Raw genomic sequence first — 18,073 nt, 5'->3', positions numbered from 1 at the left:
TTGCTGCATATTGCTTTTACTATGTTTAGGTATGGGCCTTGAATTCCTGTTCTTTCCAAGACATTGAGCATGAAAGGATGCTGAATTTTATCAAATGCGTTTTCAGCATCCAATGAAATGACCATGTGGTCCTTTTCTTTGAGTTTGTTTATGTAGTGGATATGAGTTTTCCTCTTAGCACTGCTTTCATTGTGTCCCATAGATTTGGATATGTTGTGTCTTCATTTTCGTTAAATTATAAAAAGTCTTTGATTTGTTTCTTTATTTCTTCTTTGGCCAACATATCATTGAGTAGCGTATTGTTCAGCCTCCATGTGTATGTGGACTTTCTGTTGTTTTTGTTGCTATTGAAGACCACTTTTACTCCATAGTGATCTGATAGGAGGCATGGGATTAGTTCTATCTTCTTATATTTATTTGTTGAGGTATGTCTTGTGACCAATTATATGGTCGATTTTGGAGAATGTACCATGAGGTGCTGAGAAAAAGGTACATTCTTTTGCTTTAGGATGAAATGTTCTATAAATATCTGTTAAATCCAATTGGTCCAAAGCTTCAATTAGTTTTATTGTGTCCCTGTTTAGTTTCTGTTTTCCTGATCGGTCCACTGAGGAGAATGGAGTGTTGAAGTCTCCCACAATTATTGTGTTAGGTGCAATGTGTGCTTTGAGCTTTAGTAAAGTTTCTTTTATGAATGAGGGTGCCCTTGTATTTGCTGCCTACATGTTAAGAATTGAGAGTTCTTCTTGGCAGATTTTTCCTTTGACCTGCAAGAAGTGTCCCTCTGTGTCTCTTCTGATGACTTTAGGTTGAAAGTCAATTTTGTCTGATATTGAGTAGAATGGCTACTCTGGCTCGTTTCCCGAGACCATTGGCTTGAAAGATTGTCTTCCAGCCTTTTACTCTAAGGTAGTTTTTGTCTTTGACACTGAGGTGTGTCTCCTGTATGCAGCAAAATGTAGGGTCCTGTTTCCTTATCCAGTCTGTTAGTCTATGCCTTTTTATTGGGTTATTGAGTCCAATGATGTTAAGAGATATTAAGGAATAGTGATTATTACTTCCTGTCATTTTGTTGTTATTTTTATATTTGAGTGGTTATCTTCTTTTGGGTTTGATGAAAGAAGGTTACTATCTTGCTTTTTCCAGGGTGTAGTTTTCCTCCTTGTACTGGCATTTTCTACCTATTATCCATTGTAGGGCTGGGTTTGTGGAAAGATATTGGGTAAACTTGGTTTTGTCATAGAATATCTTGGTTTCTCCATCTATTGTGATTAAGAGTTTTGCTGGGTATAGTAGTCTTGGCTGGCATTTGTGTTCTCTTAGAGTCCGCATGAGCTCTGCCCAGGATCTTCTTGCTTTCATGGTCTCTGGTGAGGAGTCTGGTGTAATTCTGATAGGTCTTCCTTTATATGTTACTTGGCCTTTTTCTCTTATTGCCTTTAATATTTTTTCTTTGTTTAGTGCATTTGGGGTTTTGATTATTATGTGACGGGAGGTATTTCTGTTCTGGCCCAGTCTGTTAGGAGTTCTGTAGGCTTCTTGCATATTCATGGACATCTCCCTCTTTAGGTTACGGAAGTGTTCTTCCATAATTTTGTTGAAGATATTTACTGTCCCTTTAAGTTGTAAATCTTCATTTTCATCTATTCCTATAATCCTTAGGTTTGGTCTTCTAATTGTGTCCTGGATTTCCTGGATGTTTTGGGTTACAAGCTTTTTGCTTTTTGCATTTTCTTTCACTGTTGAGTCAATGGTTCCTATGGTATCTTCCACATCTGAGATTCTTTCTTCTATCTATTGTATTCTGTTGTTGATATTTGCATCTATTGCCCCTGATTTCTTCCCAAGGTTTTTTATCTCCAAAATTGTCTCCCTTTGTGATTTCTTAGTTGTTTCTACTCCCGTTCTTAGATCCTGGATGGTTTTGCTCAGTTCCTTCACTTGTTTGTGTTTTACTGTAATTCTTTAAGAGATTTTTGTGTTTCATCTTTCATGATTTTTGCCTGTTGACTCAATATCTCCTTCCTTTCTTTAAGTGATTTTTGTGTTTCCTCTTTATTGTCTTCTATCTGTTGACTCATATTCTCCTGAATTTCTTTAAGTGATTTTTGTGTTTCCATTGTAATGGCTTCTAACTTATTCATGTTCCCCTGTATTTCTTTAAGAGATTTATTTATGTCCTTTTTGTGTTCCTCTAGCAGCATCATGACCAGTGATTTTGAATCCAAATCTTGTTTTTCTGGTGTGTTGGGACATCCGGGACTTGCTATTGTTGGAGAATTGGGTTCAGATGCTGCCATATTGCCTAGATTTCTGTTAGTAACGTTCCTACATTTGACTTTTGCCATCTTTTCATCTCTGACCTTAGTTGGTCTTGTTGTCACTGGCTGGTGTTTGAACCTCCTGTGAGCTGTAAGGCTATTTCAGCACCTTTGGATGACTGGGTTTCCCCTGGCACAGACTACTGATGTGCTGCCCTCCTCTTGGGTGCCCTTGAAGCCCTAGTGTGATCTACCCCAAATTGTCTCAGTGAACCTGGTGTTGCCCATGTTTTCCGTCAGGGGGTGATGATGGCAGATGCTGTGGGGACCTTTTTCCAAGTCCTGATCCCTCTGCAGGACAAAAGATCCCTCAACCAGGTTGGTGCACAAATGGCCTGCCAAACTGCCCAGGCCCTGAGTCCAGGTAAAAGCCTGACAGGCTTAGGCCTGTGCGATGTTCGCCTCGGGCTATGCCTGATAACTGGTTCTGTCAGGTAGCCAAGATGGCAAGGTACGCCCCCGCAAGTGCTGGGCAGTCTGCAGGGCAAATGACCCCCAACCGGGTTGGAGCACAGACGGTCCACCAAGCTGCCCAGGGCCTGGGTGCAGGCAAAAGCCTGCAGGCTTAGACCCAAGCGATGTCAGCCTCAGGCTATGTCTGCTAGCTGGCTTTTTCTGTTAGATCTCTCTGGTGTCCTGAAGCCAAGATGGTGGGCATGCCCCTGCAAGTGCTGGGCAGTCTGCAGGGCAAACAACCTTCTGGCTGGGTTGGCACACAGATGGCCTACTGAGCTGCCCAGGGCCTGGGTACAGCCAAAAGCCTGACAGGTTTAGACCCAACAGATGTTAGCCTCAGACTATGTCTGCGTATCTGGCAATGTCAGATCTTTCTGGTGTCTGGGAGCCAAGATGGCGGAGCGCCTCTCATAAATGGCTGGCAGTAGGCAGAGCTCTAATGGGGCTTCACTGCTGTAAAAAGTGCTGCAACTGCGCTGCACGCAGCCTGGTTGGCCAGTGGTGGCCAGTGGTAGCCGGGGCAGGGCCTGCCTGGTCCCTGTTGCCTCGGTTCTGCTGGTGGCAGCCCTCTCCCCTGGATGCACTACTGCTGCCACAATCTTTCGCTGCTGTTCAGGGACCTAGCTTCCTTAAGTTGTTGTCTTACAATTTAGCATTCCCCAATGCCCTTCTTGTCCTTCATCTGAGACTGTAGACTGTCACATGGTTCCAAGCCTCCATTTCTCTCCTTTATTTATTTTATACTGGGTTTCCATGGCAACCAGGGTCCTAATTTTGCCATGTCCTCTTTTGGTCTTTCTCATAGTACCATACCTCAGCTTTTCTCCATGATTCTTTTATTTTTTTTTTTTTAATATTTTTATTTTCTATATTCTTTGTTTACATTCCAAATGATTTCCCCTTTCCCGGATCCCCCCTCCCCATATGTCCCATAAACCTTCTTCTCTCCATCCATTCTCCAAACACCTCCCTCCTTTTTCTCTGTCCTTATATTCCCCTCCAATGCTAGATCAATCCTTTCCAGGATCAGGACCCTCTCCATACTTCTTCATGGGAGTCATTTGTTATGCAATTTGTGCCTTGGGTATTCAGGGTTTCTGGGCTAATTAATATCCACTTATCAGAGATTGCATTCCATGTGTATTCTTTTGTGATTGGGTTACGTCACTTAGGATGATATTTTCCAGATCAAACCATTTGCCTAAAAATGGTTCTTTTAATCATGACATCTTCATTGCAACTATAGTTCTATGTTCACCAATGGCCTCTCCTGTTACCATGTCACAACTGCTCCCCATGTTTTCCCTCAGTCTGGCAACTCTCATGCCTCCAAAATCAGTAACACAAAGGAGACTCTCACACCTTACCAAGATCATCTGCCAGCATGAGATGTACCATCTGGAACATAGAAGTCTGTGTGCTGACCCTGAGGACAAACTGTAGATTTCATCATGTTACCAATTTCTTCTTAGTCATAGCTAATTTTTCAATCTCATCTAATTAGCCTCCAATTTCTCAGTAAAGCAAATATTACATGTCAGTGGTCCGAGAATTTTCTTAAACATGTGATTTTTCAACCCTTACTAAAAAGCCTGGAAACCACAGGCTTGTCATTCAAATTATCACATGAATAGTATTAGTATATTCTTTAGGAGACTCTAAAATTTCCCCCTGAAAGCTAACAAATCAGGTCTCCCTTCCTGCGCATTACTGCTAGCATTGTCTTCTAAGTTTCCACAGCAATCTGTTAAGTACCTCGAATTTCTAAACAATTCCACAATCCTACAAAAAAACAACTTGACTAAATCACCTGCTTCAAAGCATTATCATGTGATCCTTATCCTGATTTTTTTGCTTTTGTTAGATTTCTATTCCTATGACAATACATCATCATCAAAATCAGCTTAGGGAGGAAAGGGTTTCTTTCAGCTTACAGTTTATAGTCTATCTTGAAGGAAAGTCAGTATAGGAACTCAAGGTAGAAACTAAATTAGAGGCCATGGAGGCATTCTACTTACTGGCTTGATATCTGTATCTTGCCTGGTGTGATTTCTTATACACCTTAAGGCCACCTGCTGAAGGTGGTTACCACACACAGTTAGCTGCGTCTTCCCTCATTAATCATTCACACACACACAAAAATCTCCCACAAATTCCCACCGATCTTGTTATAGCCTAGTCTGATAGAGGCATTTTCCTCATTTGTAATTCCCCTTTCTGGATGATCCTAGCTTGTGTTAATTTAAAAATCAATAACAACAGGAAGCAACAACAACAACAATAACAACAACAACAACAACAACAAATCCAGCCAGCCAGCACAGGGTGGGGTAGACTTTAAAAGCAGGCTATGGTTTTTTGAGGTACCTGCTAGGAATTGTGTGTGCGTGTGTGCGCGTGTGTGCGCGTGTGTACGTGTGTGTGTGTGTGTGTGTGTGTGTGTGTGTGTGTGTATGGGGTGACTTAGACAAAGAATCATGTCCCTTAAGAATAAAATTCAATAACTTAGTCGCAATGCCTATAGTGAGAGACAAAGGATTCTAGAAAGAAGTTATGTTCACAAAACCAGAGTTTTAAAATAATTACCAGAAAGAAAATCTTTTTACTTTTTTTTTATTTTTTGAGTTGGGGGGAAAAGAAAAAAATTAGTACCATCCAGTGAGGTTGTTAGTGTAATTTCAGTTTCCAAACACACCCACTTCTCACATCACCACTTGAGACTACATACAATTCTACAAACTGTACTACCAATTGCTACAATCCAGAGGCAAGTATTTATGGCAAACAGACATTTAACCACATAATTTCAAAGCTCCGATTCCAACAAGAAATATGAGAACAAGCAAGGCAGATAGAGAGAGGTACTGCGGACAGTTGAATTTATGAGTGTATGGGAGCCACGGTCAGAGAAAAAGGGGAGAAGATTCATAGTTCTCAAAGAAAGAAGCTGCCAGTCACCCATATATTTCTCACCACCCTTATCTCTAGAGAGGTGCAGCATTGTTAGGAAACACAATTTATTTTTGAATATATTGAAGCAGAAGTAAAACCATAGCTTGACACTTACATTTCATTTGCTTGAAGATTGACTTGTTAGGCTCAAGCCAGTGCTAGGGAGAAAACAAAAACAAAACAAAGATTGGTGGTATGAATGGAAACTCATGAAATAAAAGCTGTGTCTGCAGAGACTGACTGATTAGAACTGAAGTTCTTGCCTGCTTCTGTTGAGGTCGGACTTGAGCTCTCATTTCTTTCCAGTTGTCCCAGTCCATTCCAATCTAACACTTTGGGAAACAATGAGGGGCTTCAATGACTCCTCCCCAGCTGACTACTTTATTTCCCTTAATTCCCTTTCTCTTGCCCTCATCTCCTCAGCACAAACTCCCTATGGGCTAAGATGACAAAGGAGCAACTCCTTTGGCCTCCCCCTATGTGAACAGTGCAAATTCCAATGCCATAATAATTTTCTCATTTGGGAGACTTTTATTGGTTAAGGATTAAACTTGGTTTTTGGCTCTTTTCTTTCTTTCCCTTATTGATCTAGCTCGGTTGTCCCTCTCACCTCCAGAACAGGAGCTTTTTATCATTTGTCTACACTGAATCCATCCCATATTCAAACAACAAGTTAAGGCTCAGGTTCAGTATAAGGGTACTCTGGACAGACACCATAGCTGGGCATATGTGTTCCTCTGGCTTTGCCTATAAAGTAACTAGAATTTTGAGCCTCAAGGGTTCTTCCAGATTCCTACATTTGGCTTTGTCTACCAAGTTTTAAAAACCCATTCTAGCCCTTAGTCATTCACTTGCAGTCACTTTCTGGTTGTAGGTGATACTTATTACTGGGAAGAATCCTCATATTTTGCCCATAATGATGTCCAAGATCTCCATTCTCAGATACTTTGGACTGTATGGAAACAAACCTCAAGATGTTACTGTACTGAGGTCTGGACTCAATACAACTTGGATAATACTTTCTAGCTTCAGCGTCTCACTGACTCAGAAAACTTTGTGTGACAGAATGACAGGTGGGAAGTGTTTCACTTTCAAGTCTGTTTTCTGTCTTCCCTCAGACCCTTTGTTTTATTCCATGATTTCTACAGTTTTACCAGTGTAAACTTCTAAACCTAATTCCTCAAACTTTCTCATATGCTAATCTAGCTAATAGGCCCCTTCCTATCAAAGTAGAGCAGCCAGTACTGTCAAATTGTCTTGTGCTGTTTAATCAGAGAAGCTGGCTCTTGACTATGGGCCTGGCCCTCCCATTTAAGACTCCAAGCATGTTTTTCTTGGAATGGTCTCCAAATCTCTGTCCTGGGTCATGCTGGTGCTTTGATTCTGTGACCCAGAAAAGAGCCCAAGGAACAAAGATTCATAAATCCTAAGAGGGACAAGATGCTGTCAGTGAAGAGCCACTACAATAGGCTCTGCTGGGTATTAAGGCTTGCCATTTCTGCCTGGGGTCTCCAGACCCATTATACCCTGGGGTAAGAAGAGGTCCCCCACCTCAGTTCTCCGTTATTCCTCACATGCTTTCTTTTGCTTCTTCCCAATCTAACAATGTGTTTGCCAAAGATATCTGTGTTAAGCTTCCCTTTCACATGAGGATTGTAGAAAATACAATTGGAACAAATAAAATAATGTTCATATATTGGTTTATTAATACATGTCTTAAATATGATTATGTATGTGAACACACACACACACACACATACACTGACCACATGTAGTTATGGTTTGTTCTTATACATCATGAACATAGCACAAAATTGATTTATAAATAAGTGTTCATGTAAACTAAAGTTTTGACATGGTTCCACTTCTATTTTTTTCATAGTAAAACTGCAATTAATAAAAGTAATAATAATGGAAAATGATGATAATAATAATTCCTTAATGCCAAGTTAACTTATGAGTATGGTACTAAATCTTTCATTTGATTTCAAATATGAGATTATCAATTTAAAAAAAATATTTATTTTTCTTTCATACATTAATTCTGACCACAGTTTCTCTTCCTTTCATTCCTCCCAGTTCCCTCCACCATCACCTCCCCTTTCCCAAGGTCCACTCTTCCTCTGTTTCTATTCAGAAAAGAGCAGTCTTTAAAGGGATATAAAAACACACATAGCAAGTTACAATTAAGTATCATCTTCATACTTTCGTTTATGCTGACATAAGATACTAAATGTTAATACTCTTCCACATAAAAGGGAGCTTAATAGTCCAGCTCAGTCAATTATATATGGATAAAGGGTTAAAGTAAGACGAGGTGATAGTTATCTCTGTGACTATAAAACATCCTTATCCATACAAAGAGTTTTCAGTCTAATTGTTTCAGGGACACTCACACTGCTACCAGTAACTCCTTACCAACTCCTTATAAGCAAGTTCAAGAAACGCATTGGTTTCCCAGGATGAACTTTGATAAAATTAAACTTTGGTTTGCCATTGGGACCTTACCATATGCCTGGAGGATATTATCAAAGCAGATAGTATTTCATTTGTTAATGTTATTATGTCTTATAATATTAAGAAAACAATTCATATATATATATATATATATATATATATATATATATATATATATATATATATATATATATATGTGTGTGTGTGTGTATGTATCAAAATTTTTAAGATCTAAGATTAACAAATTACAAAAACCTGGCTAGAATGCATGTTGAGTCAATCAAAGTTTATTTAGACATTTTCAGCTATTAAAATATTAAACAGTAGTTATAAGTACCAAATTGCTGGAATTGACTTTCTGGGTATTTGGTATCCATACCTGAGGGCTAGTCTAATGTGGTCAGAGGAATTATGAGGGAGAACATTTTCACCTCTAAGATCAGTGAGATCCCAGGGAACTGTGGGCAATTTCTGGAAATGTTCACTCTCTTTTTCAGGGAGGCCATGAAGAACCCATTCAATTAATTCTAACCAGTATCCACTCTACAAAAAGGAGGCTCAACACATGAGAAAGCCTTCCTCAGTACTTTTCAGTGGTTTTCAGAGAAAACCATAGTCAGGCCCAGCAAAGGCTTTGGTGTGTTCTCACATAGATGAACAACTGGTGAAGAAAGGTTCTAGGACTCAAACCTTCCTCACAATCCCAAGTGACTCCTCAGGACTGGATCCTCAATTGCTCTTAACAGTACAGAAAGACAAACTAATTTTGCTTGTCTACATGGTGGTAAACACCCTGCAGGAAGGTATAACAAAGATTAAAATGATAAGTATATTTCATACACATGAATATATATGTATATATATACATACATACATATATATAATATATATTATTTATATTATATATAATATAGATTATATATACATATATACATATATATATATATATATATACAACACACACACACACACACACACACACACATTCTACATATTTTGTTCACTATGACCTCAGTAGGAATTGCAGTAGACTTACTGATCTTACTCTTCATGTGTTACAGATACTATCCTTCTCACATAACACAGTTCAAGAATACATATCATCAGATTACTGCTTTATGTTCTGGATCTTTGCCATCTGTTAAGTGTTATTATTGTACCTCCTCTGAAGCACGTTAGCTGTTGCTGTTTCTACATGACCCCGTTATCATGGGGGTATCATGTATCACAAAGTGATTTGTGTCCCAAAACCTCTAAAAGAATATCTAGTCATGTAAAACAGGAGACTAATGTGGTATTCAATTCACTCCCTCTTCTGGACATTTATTTTTCAGGTCTCGGAACCAAATCATCTTCCCTGAAGCCTTCCCTGAATCAGTTAACATCTCTGTCACATTAGCTATCAGAAAACCTTAAAGAAATTCCATACCAGCTTAACATCCATCAGGACCAACTGAATTCTTTGGTTACTGTTGTACTTGATAAATGAAAGAGAGCTAGATCTGACTAAAGAAAAAAAAATCCAGCAGGGCAGTGGTGGCACTGCACTCAGAGTGCAGATGCAGTCAGATAGATATCTATGAGTTCAAGGCCATCCTGGTCAACAAAGTGGGGCTTTAGGGCTATTATAAAAAGAAATCCTTAGGTGACTCAGGAACCCAATAGCTATGAAATTGCTAATTTCATTATTTGATCGTACATTCAAAGTTGCTTCACCAAGTTCCTCCAACAAAGATTACAAATTTTCATCACCTAGAGGGTCAAAAACTCCATCAGGCCAGAAGGACATTAACACTATCCAACTTAAGGACACATTAGTCCCTCCACCCTTGAACAGTTCGTCTTTGCCCCCTACTCATCTGGAAGCATCTCCCAAACAAAAAACCCATTTCTAAATGACGATCATCTTACAAAATTTCCTGTTTTGAACCTTCAGTCCAACTTTTTATTCCTTTAGAGTTGTGATATGTTGGAATAAACATAGAAGTATTCATAGAAGTAAACATAGAAGCCCAGAAGTATTCAGCTCTGCTCCTACTGGAACTCTGCACCCCTACATATTCTCAGAAAAGCTACAGACAGCCCAGACTCAACACCCAAAACTTCCCTACCCTCAATTCCCTGACATAAACCTGCCCAAAGTTACCCTGAGGGCTCAAGCTCTATTCCTGCAGAAAGATTGTTGCCCTGCATTGTTTCAATGAAAAGACAGACAATTTGCTTCTGTTTAGGTTTGAGTTGTTTTCATGAAACTGCTTCCACTTTGCAATAGGAATTTGGGATAACCTAAATTTGTGTTCCTAGACCATGGTCACTCAAAACAACTCCAGAATAAACCATTTCTTATTCTTGTTAAGATGAGAACTGTTGATTTTTGCATCAACAATATACAGATAAATGAAAGTCTCAAAAAAAAAAAAAAGCTATACCTTCAATCTGAAACCTTCTACAAAGCTGATTAGATGGATAGACCTTTAGTGATTGAGACAGTATGTCCAAAACCTAATTAAAATTTACCTAAGGCCACCTTTCCACTACTAAATAGCTATTTATTTCCTATTCCATTGTTGGATCTAACATCTGGTGACTAACAGGTAAAAAGCTTTATAAATACATTAACTTAACAAAACTCTATTTTCCACCAGTCAAAGAACTAAGAATCTAAAGACTGTAGCAGAGCATTCCCTGTTTTGCTATAACTCAGCCTTTCTGATGGTTCCATTAATGTATTTAAATGTGTTTTGATTTATGACTATTTTTTTCTGTTACTATAAACACTCAATCTAATTTCTTTGCTGTTGTAACACAGGATTTGAGCAAGCTAAATCTATGTTCTTGGGTCATTCATATTTTGTTTAGCCCTTTTGTGGTGAGAGTTGCATTTCCATGTCAAAAATATCTTGAGTTCAGCAAAGTCCTTTTTAGGGGCACCTGCCCATATTAGAAAGAAAAAAAAAGCAGAGAAAACTTACCAAGGTTTAACAGTTTACTCTACCTCCTTTTGTTCCAGTGCAGAGGTTCCTCTCACTTGTATTGTTTGCTGAGGCCACTTAAGTTTAGTTGGAATTTGATCTCCTTGATGAAGAATCCTGTGGAAAACTAACTCTATTCTAGGAATCTGGAATCAAGAGGTTCTGATAACTTATCTTAGCTCATTAAAACTGCTTGCTTTTTCAAAACCTCCCAGTGCAGCTGCCAACTGGGATATCAGAATGCAAATGTTGCCTTTAAAAGCCCCTTGCTCTAAATGGTTAGGATTAATCAGATCCCAAACTACTGAGTGTAGTTCAAGATGGCTGGGGAATAAAGACTTTCAAATGTCTATAAATTGTCTCTGAGTTTTTGATGGACTCTCCATAATACTTTCTGTCTTCCATAAACATCTATGCTCTGCATTATCTTTATTGTTTAATGTAAATTCATACTCATAAAATTAAATAAAAGCGTTGATTGAATACCAGGTGCCTCTCAAGAATTTCTTCTTCTATAGGGTGTCTTATTCAGTTCTCACAACTACTTATTTGCTAATTAGAAATCTGTGGATCTTAATCTGAAAAGATTTGCCTCATGTTACCTAGCTAAACCATAATGGAATACCAGAAAGAAAGGGTATTTAGCATTCTACTGATCAGTACTCCTAACCATAACAAACAATATTCTCTTTGATAAATATTTCTTATTTTCTCAAGAACTGAAAAAAATGAGTGGCCAAATCAGTAGTTTCCAATCTTTTTTTTCCTTTTTTTTTATTCGATATAATTTATTTACATTTCAAATGATTTCCCCTTTTCTAGCCCCCCCACTCCCCGAAAGTCCCGTAAGCCCCCTTCTCTTCCCCTGTCCTCCCTCCCACCCCTTCCCACTTCCCCATTCTGGTTTTGCCGAATACTGTTTCACTGAGTCTTTCCAGAACCAGGGGCCACTCCTCCTTTCTTCTTGTATCTCATTTGATATGTGGATTATGTTTTGAGTATTCCAGTTTTCTAGGTTAACAACCACTTATTAGTGAGTGCATACCATGATTCACCTTTTGAGCCTGGGTTACCTCACTTAGTATGATGTTCTCTAGCTCCGTCCATTTGCCTAAGAATTTCATGAATTCATTGTTTCTAATGGCTGAATAGTACTCCATTGTGTAGATATACCACATTTTTTGCATCCACTCTTCTGTTGAGGGATACCTGGGTTCTTTCCAGCATCTGGCAATTATAAATAGGGCTGCTATGAACATAGTAGAGCATGTATCCTTATTACATGGTGGGGAATCCTCTGGATATATGCCCAGGAGTGGTATAGCAGGATCTTCTGGAAGTGAGGTGCCCATTTTTCGGAGGAACCGCCAGACTGATTTCCAGAGTGGTTGTACCAATTTGCAACCCCACCAGCAGTGGAGGAGTGTTCCTCTTTCTCCACACCCTCTCCAACACCTGCTGTCTCCTGAATTTTTAATCTTAGCCATTCTGACTGGTGTAAGATGAAATCTTAGGGTTGTTTTGATTTGCATTTCCCTAATGACTAATGAAGTTGAGCATTTTTTAAGATGTTTCTCCGCAGTAGTTTCCAATCTAATATGTCAGATCTGTAAAGTCTTCTCAAGCAGAAAGTAGAATCTTTCAAAGGTTTGCTGCGGTTGCCCTTGATTTTATTGTTTATGCATAATTTGCATAGTTGGTCGGCACCATCTTTCAGTGGACTGTATGAAAGTGAATAATAAACAGACTTCATTATGATTAAATCACTTTGGGAGAAATAAGCAGATTAATTTAGAATTGTGCTTGTGAGAAAAATAAGAAGAATCAGAGGTCTACCCATATTATTGTTTCATAAAGATAACCACTACTCAGTTTGACAGACTGAAATATAAATAACTTTTCCATGTTCTCTTTCCTTAGTATCCCTTGAAGTACCAGACTTGCCTTCCTGAATTTGATTCCATTGCTCTGAAGTCTCTCTTACTCAGTGAACTGATAAATCTGTTGCCTTTTGTGTACTGTGAAGTTGGTGCTAGTACTGGATGAAGGCTCAAAGAGAATGAAATGTCATTTGGGATGGATTATGTATGCCAAGGATAGGAGAGGAAATATTTAAGGAATGCCTTCAAGGTACTTACCATCTGTGCCCTAAATAAATTATTTATTCTAAATAAGCTGGTTTCTTCATTGCTTTAAGAAATACACCTCACAGTTTCTTATCAGTTCCTATTTTCTTTCCTTTCAGGTTCTGTTTATTACATTTGATTACATACTGATTATATATATTTGCTTTTTTAGGGCAACTATTCTTTCCAAAAAGGTTGATCACAAGGTAGAGAGACTTAGGGAAAATAACATAATAATCATCTTACAAAGGATTATAGGAAACCATGTTTTCAAAGAGGGCTAAGCTTAATCTGTTAATAGTGGTTAAAACAATGGCTAAGCAATTTCATTATTCTCTAATTCATGCATGTAAACGAAGAAGTCCATAGCAAGGAATTTCTGTTTTTAAAATTTTTTATTACATATTTTCTTTATTTACATTTCAAATGTTATCCCCTTTCCTGGTTTCCCTCCCCTCCCTTTCCCCTCCCCCCCCCCTCCCCGGCAAACTCCCTATTCCCTTCCCCTGCTGCTATGAGAGTGTTCCCTACCCATCATGCAGCCACTCCTACCTCCCTACCCTTGCATCCCCCTATACTGGGGCTTAGAGCCTCACAGGACCAAGAAGGCCTCTCCTCCCATTGATGTCTGACAATGCCATCCTCTGCGACATATGCTGCTGGAGCCATGGGTCCTTCCATGTGTATCAATTAATAGATGGTTTAGTCCCTGGGAGCTCTGGGGGTACTCATTGGTTCATATTGTTGCTCCCGCTATGGGGATGCAAATCCCTTCAGCTCTTTGGCTCCTTTGTCTAGCTCCTCCATTGGGGACCCTGTGCTCAGTCCAAAGGTTGGCTGTAAACATCCACATCTGTATTTGCCAGGCACTGGCAGAACCACTCAGGAGACAGCTATATCAGGTTCCTGTCAGCAAGCATCCATAATATTGTCTGGGTTTGGTGACTGTATATGGGATAAATACCCAGATGGGCAGTCTTTGACTGGCCTTTCCTTCAGTCTCTGCTCTACACTTTGTCTTTATACTTCCTCCTGTGAGTATTTTGTTCCCCCTTCTAAGATGGACCAAAGTATCCACACTTTGGTCTTCCTTCTTCTTGAGCTTTATGTGGTCTGTGAATTGTATCTTGAATATTCTGAGCTTTGGGGCTAATATCCACTTATTAATGAGTGCATAGCATTATGTTCTTTTGTGATTGGTTACCTCACTCAGAATAATATTTTCTAGTTCCCTCCATTTACCTAAGAATTTCATGAAGTCATTGTTTTTAATAGCTGAGTAGTACTCCATTGCTTAAATGTACCACATTTTCTGTATCCATTCCTCTGTTGAGGGGCAACTGGGTTCCTTCCAGCTTCTGGATATTATAAATAAGACTGCTATGAACATAGTGGACCATGTGCCATTATAGCAAGGATTTTCATTTCAATTTTATATAAATTAATAGAAGGTTACAAATACCACCAAAGGCAATCATTAGTAAATTAGGTAAATAAGCTGTAGTTTGCTAATATTCTAGATGATTCCAAATGAGTGTTGATATGATAAAACCTTATGTCTAACATATACAAAAATTTTATAAATAGTGCGGGATGAAAATAGTAAACTGTAAAATGTATAACTGTAGCAGCCGTTAGCAACCCAAGGGTATATAGCCATAACAAATGTGTCAATACCACAGACACCATTCCAGAGAGCTTATAGTGCTAACAGTTTGCACTTGATTCCTTTTGTTATTACTTTCCTTTGTCAGTTTAGTTTGCATGTTGTTATCAAAGGCAGATAATATCCAAAATTATGCATGGAACATACAAAGAAGTTGATGGAGTTTGGTTTAGGATCTTGAGTGTACAAACTACCATTATGAAATAATTGTCCTTGTTTAGAATGAAATAAAATAAGTGTTTTTCTTGAAACATATGTGAAAAATGTTTCAGGGTGCAACTATGTTGTTAATATGTAAGTGGTATATTGTTTAGATTTGTCTTACTTATATGAAAATGTTCTTTAGACTATAGGCAACAATGCTATAATGACTAAGATACTAAGAGAACAATGCATCGAGAAAACTTTGGAAAATCTTGAATAATCTATCACATGATTGGCATGATTTGTTTTGAAAATAAAAAGTACAAAACAGTGCAAAATTTGAAGATCAAATATAGGCATCTAAACCAGTTCTTTAACGTTTAGAAGCAGTACACTAAAGTAATATCAGTGGATGAGTAAATAGTTTGGGCGAGGAACAAACATTTAAGTGTGTTGGTTAAAGGAATTTAGAACTTCACCTTTTTATGTAGCATTTTATCTGAGATAGTTCAATTTTAACGTTTTTCCATGTATGGGCACATCTCATGAAAAATTAAAAATAAGATGTAAAAAGGAGAAAACTAAGGACTACTAAGAGGATGAAAGTGAATTTCATGTGATTTTTTTTTTCTGCATGAAGAAGTAAATCCTCATAATAGAAAATGTCAAGCTCAGCTCAGCACTCAGGGTCAGTCTTTCTCCTTGGCTGGTACAGTGGTGGCTTTCAGTGAATCCATTTGTTATTGATCCCTTTCCCCTTCCTGTCTCACTTTTCATTCTCCTCCACCTAAGGGCATTATTTATGCATTTGCCAGGCAGTTTTCAGCCATTTGTCTCTCCATTCTCTTCTTTTGTTTCCTTCCTTTGCTTGCTCTTTCCAATAGAGTTAAGAGCTGGCCAAAAATGTCAGCAACTTCTATTTTTACTAGAGGTCTAGATGTGTAAAAGTATATTGTACTATGTGATCTGCTTGGAAGTTAGATATGGACCAAGATACTTTTCCTATTTTGTTTAAATTCATTAGCTATCTGGAATTTATGACACTTTGGTTTTAAAAATATATAATTCCATTTCATACCTAAAAACTAGTATTCCTTAAGAAAGTCAGAAAGTAATAGCTGCAAACTTATGTGAATTCATGGCTGGTGAAGTCCTCATTTCTTTAATTCTCTTACAGAATAAAAGCCATGATAAAATGCCCAGAAGCTAAATTCCTACCACTGGTTTACAAGATGAACTGAGGGAACATGGGAATACAGAGGATTATTGATTAGTGTTACTTGAAAGTACCAATCAATCATCAGCAATAGATGAGATCAGGGTTATACAGTTGTCCTCATTGGCACTTTTTGACATTGACACTAGGAAGAGTTACCTGGGAAGAGGACCAGTCTATATGGCATTTCTTTATTAATGAGTGAGGTAGGAGGGCTCACATATTGTGGACATTGCCATTTTTGAATAAGGGATCCTCAGAGGTAAAGGTCATGTAGCTGAACATAGCCTACACAGCAAGCCAGTAAGCAGTGCTCCTCCATGGCTTCTGCGTCAGTTCTTGCCTCCAGGTTACTGCCTTGAGTTCCTTCCCTGAATTCCCTTCAGGATGGACTACAAGTATAAGTTAAAATAAACTTTTTCCACACCAAGTGGCTTTTAATAATAGCATTTGTGACATAACAGATATCTAACTAAGACAATAGTGATCTCATTTTAGGAAAGTTATTTCTTAGTTTGTTGGAATCTACTGTAGGGTAACCTCTAGAGTTTACCCTACCTTCTGCAAGCCAGTTTTCTTTTTTAAAATAGTGATTGATTCAGGCAAGAATATAAATGTCTTTGCCTTATCTCTGATTCCTCAGCTCCTCTGTGAAATAAAAGAAAGGATTTGCCCAATGTTATGATATTAAGATATTACTTTACGTCCTTCTTTTAAGGCCACACAAGAAAGCCTTGTTGAGAGGTCCCAATATTAAAGATATTTTTGAATCAGCAAAATCAAACCTGAAAATATCATAAAACTTTCTTAGAACACATTCTTTTTGACAGAAAGCAGATTAAATAAAATAGGAAAAATAGAAGAAAACGGAATAAAGAAAATACAGATAGAATATCAAAACTTTCTACATTGTAATTTTCTTATCTGTACTGACAGAAGGAAAGGATGCAGGATGGGGAGTAGGAGACTGAGTGTGGAATCCTGTGCTACTGCAATCCACACTCTGACCCTGGAGTATAAGTGTGTCACCAAATCTTTCTATTTTTCTTTCTTTATAACTTTCATAACCAATTTTACATAATAAGATCATTTCGTCTCCACTTATCTCGCATTTTAATCTGGATTATTAGGAAGGAAGATGGTATGTGAAGGGGCAACTAATTTATAAGCAGTTTGATTTTTAACTTGGTAATTGCTGAATCCTAAAATTTTAAAAACAGCTTAGAAAGTAAATATTATAACACATATTTATCTTCAAATGTTTGGTTTCTGTTGACATGGATTTAGCTCATGATTACATAATAAATTACACTCTTATCTCTTATCTTACTCAAGCATCTTAATGCTGTAAAGTAGAAAAAGTATAACCCAGGGACATACATTCAGCAATCCATAAATCTTTCTTCTTAATAAGTGAGGTGATCCAGACTCAAAAGGTGAATCATGGTATGCACTCACTAATAAGTGGATATTAACCTAGAAAACTGGAATACCCAAAACATAATCCACACATCAAATGAGGTACAAGAAGAACGGAGGAGTGGCCCCTTGTTCTGAAAAGACTCAGTGAAGCAGTATAGAGCAAAATCAGAACATGGAAGTGGGAAGGGTTGGGTGGGAAAACAGGGGGAGGGAAGGGGACTGATGGGACTTTTGGGGAGTGGGGGTCCAGAAAAGGGGAAATCATTTGAAGTGTAAATAAATAAATCAATAAATTAAAAAAATATATAAACGGGATCCAAACGTCTAAACAGTTACCACCA

The 18,073-nt window shown here is 38.2% G+C and overlaps 1 protein-coding gene across 1 annotated transcript in view; it reads right to left on the bottom strand.

The window, feature by feature from the left end:
• Frmd3 (FERM domain containing 3) overlaps positions 1-18,073 on the bottom strand; it is a 207,214-nt gene that overhangs the window by 132,995 nt on the left and 56,146 nt on the right. Inside the window, exon 3 of the mRNA XM_052176669.1 lies at positions 5,845-5,887. Coding sequence (XP_052032629.1) covers positions 5,845-5,887 — 43 coding nt within the window. The remainder of the gene's footprint in view (positions 1-5,844; positions 5,888-18,073) is intronic.

Source organism: Apodemus sylvaticus, chromosome 3 (genome assembly GCF_947179515.1).
Source record: "Apodemus sylvaticus chromosome 3, mApoSyl1.1, whole genome shotgun sequence".
Classification (NCBI taxonomy): Eukaryota; Metazoa; Chordata; class Mammalia; order Rodentia; family Muridae; genus Apodemus; species Apodemus sylvaticus.
Note: the sequence above shows the minus strand (reverse complement) of the source record. Positions and strands in the feature narration are given on the sequence as shown.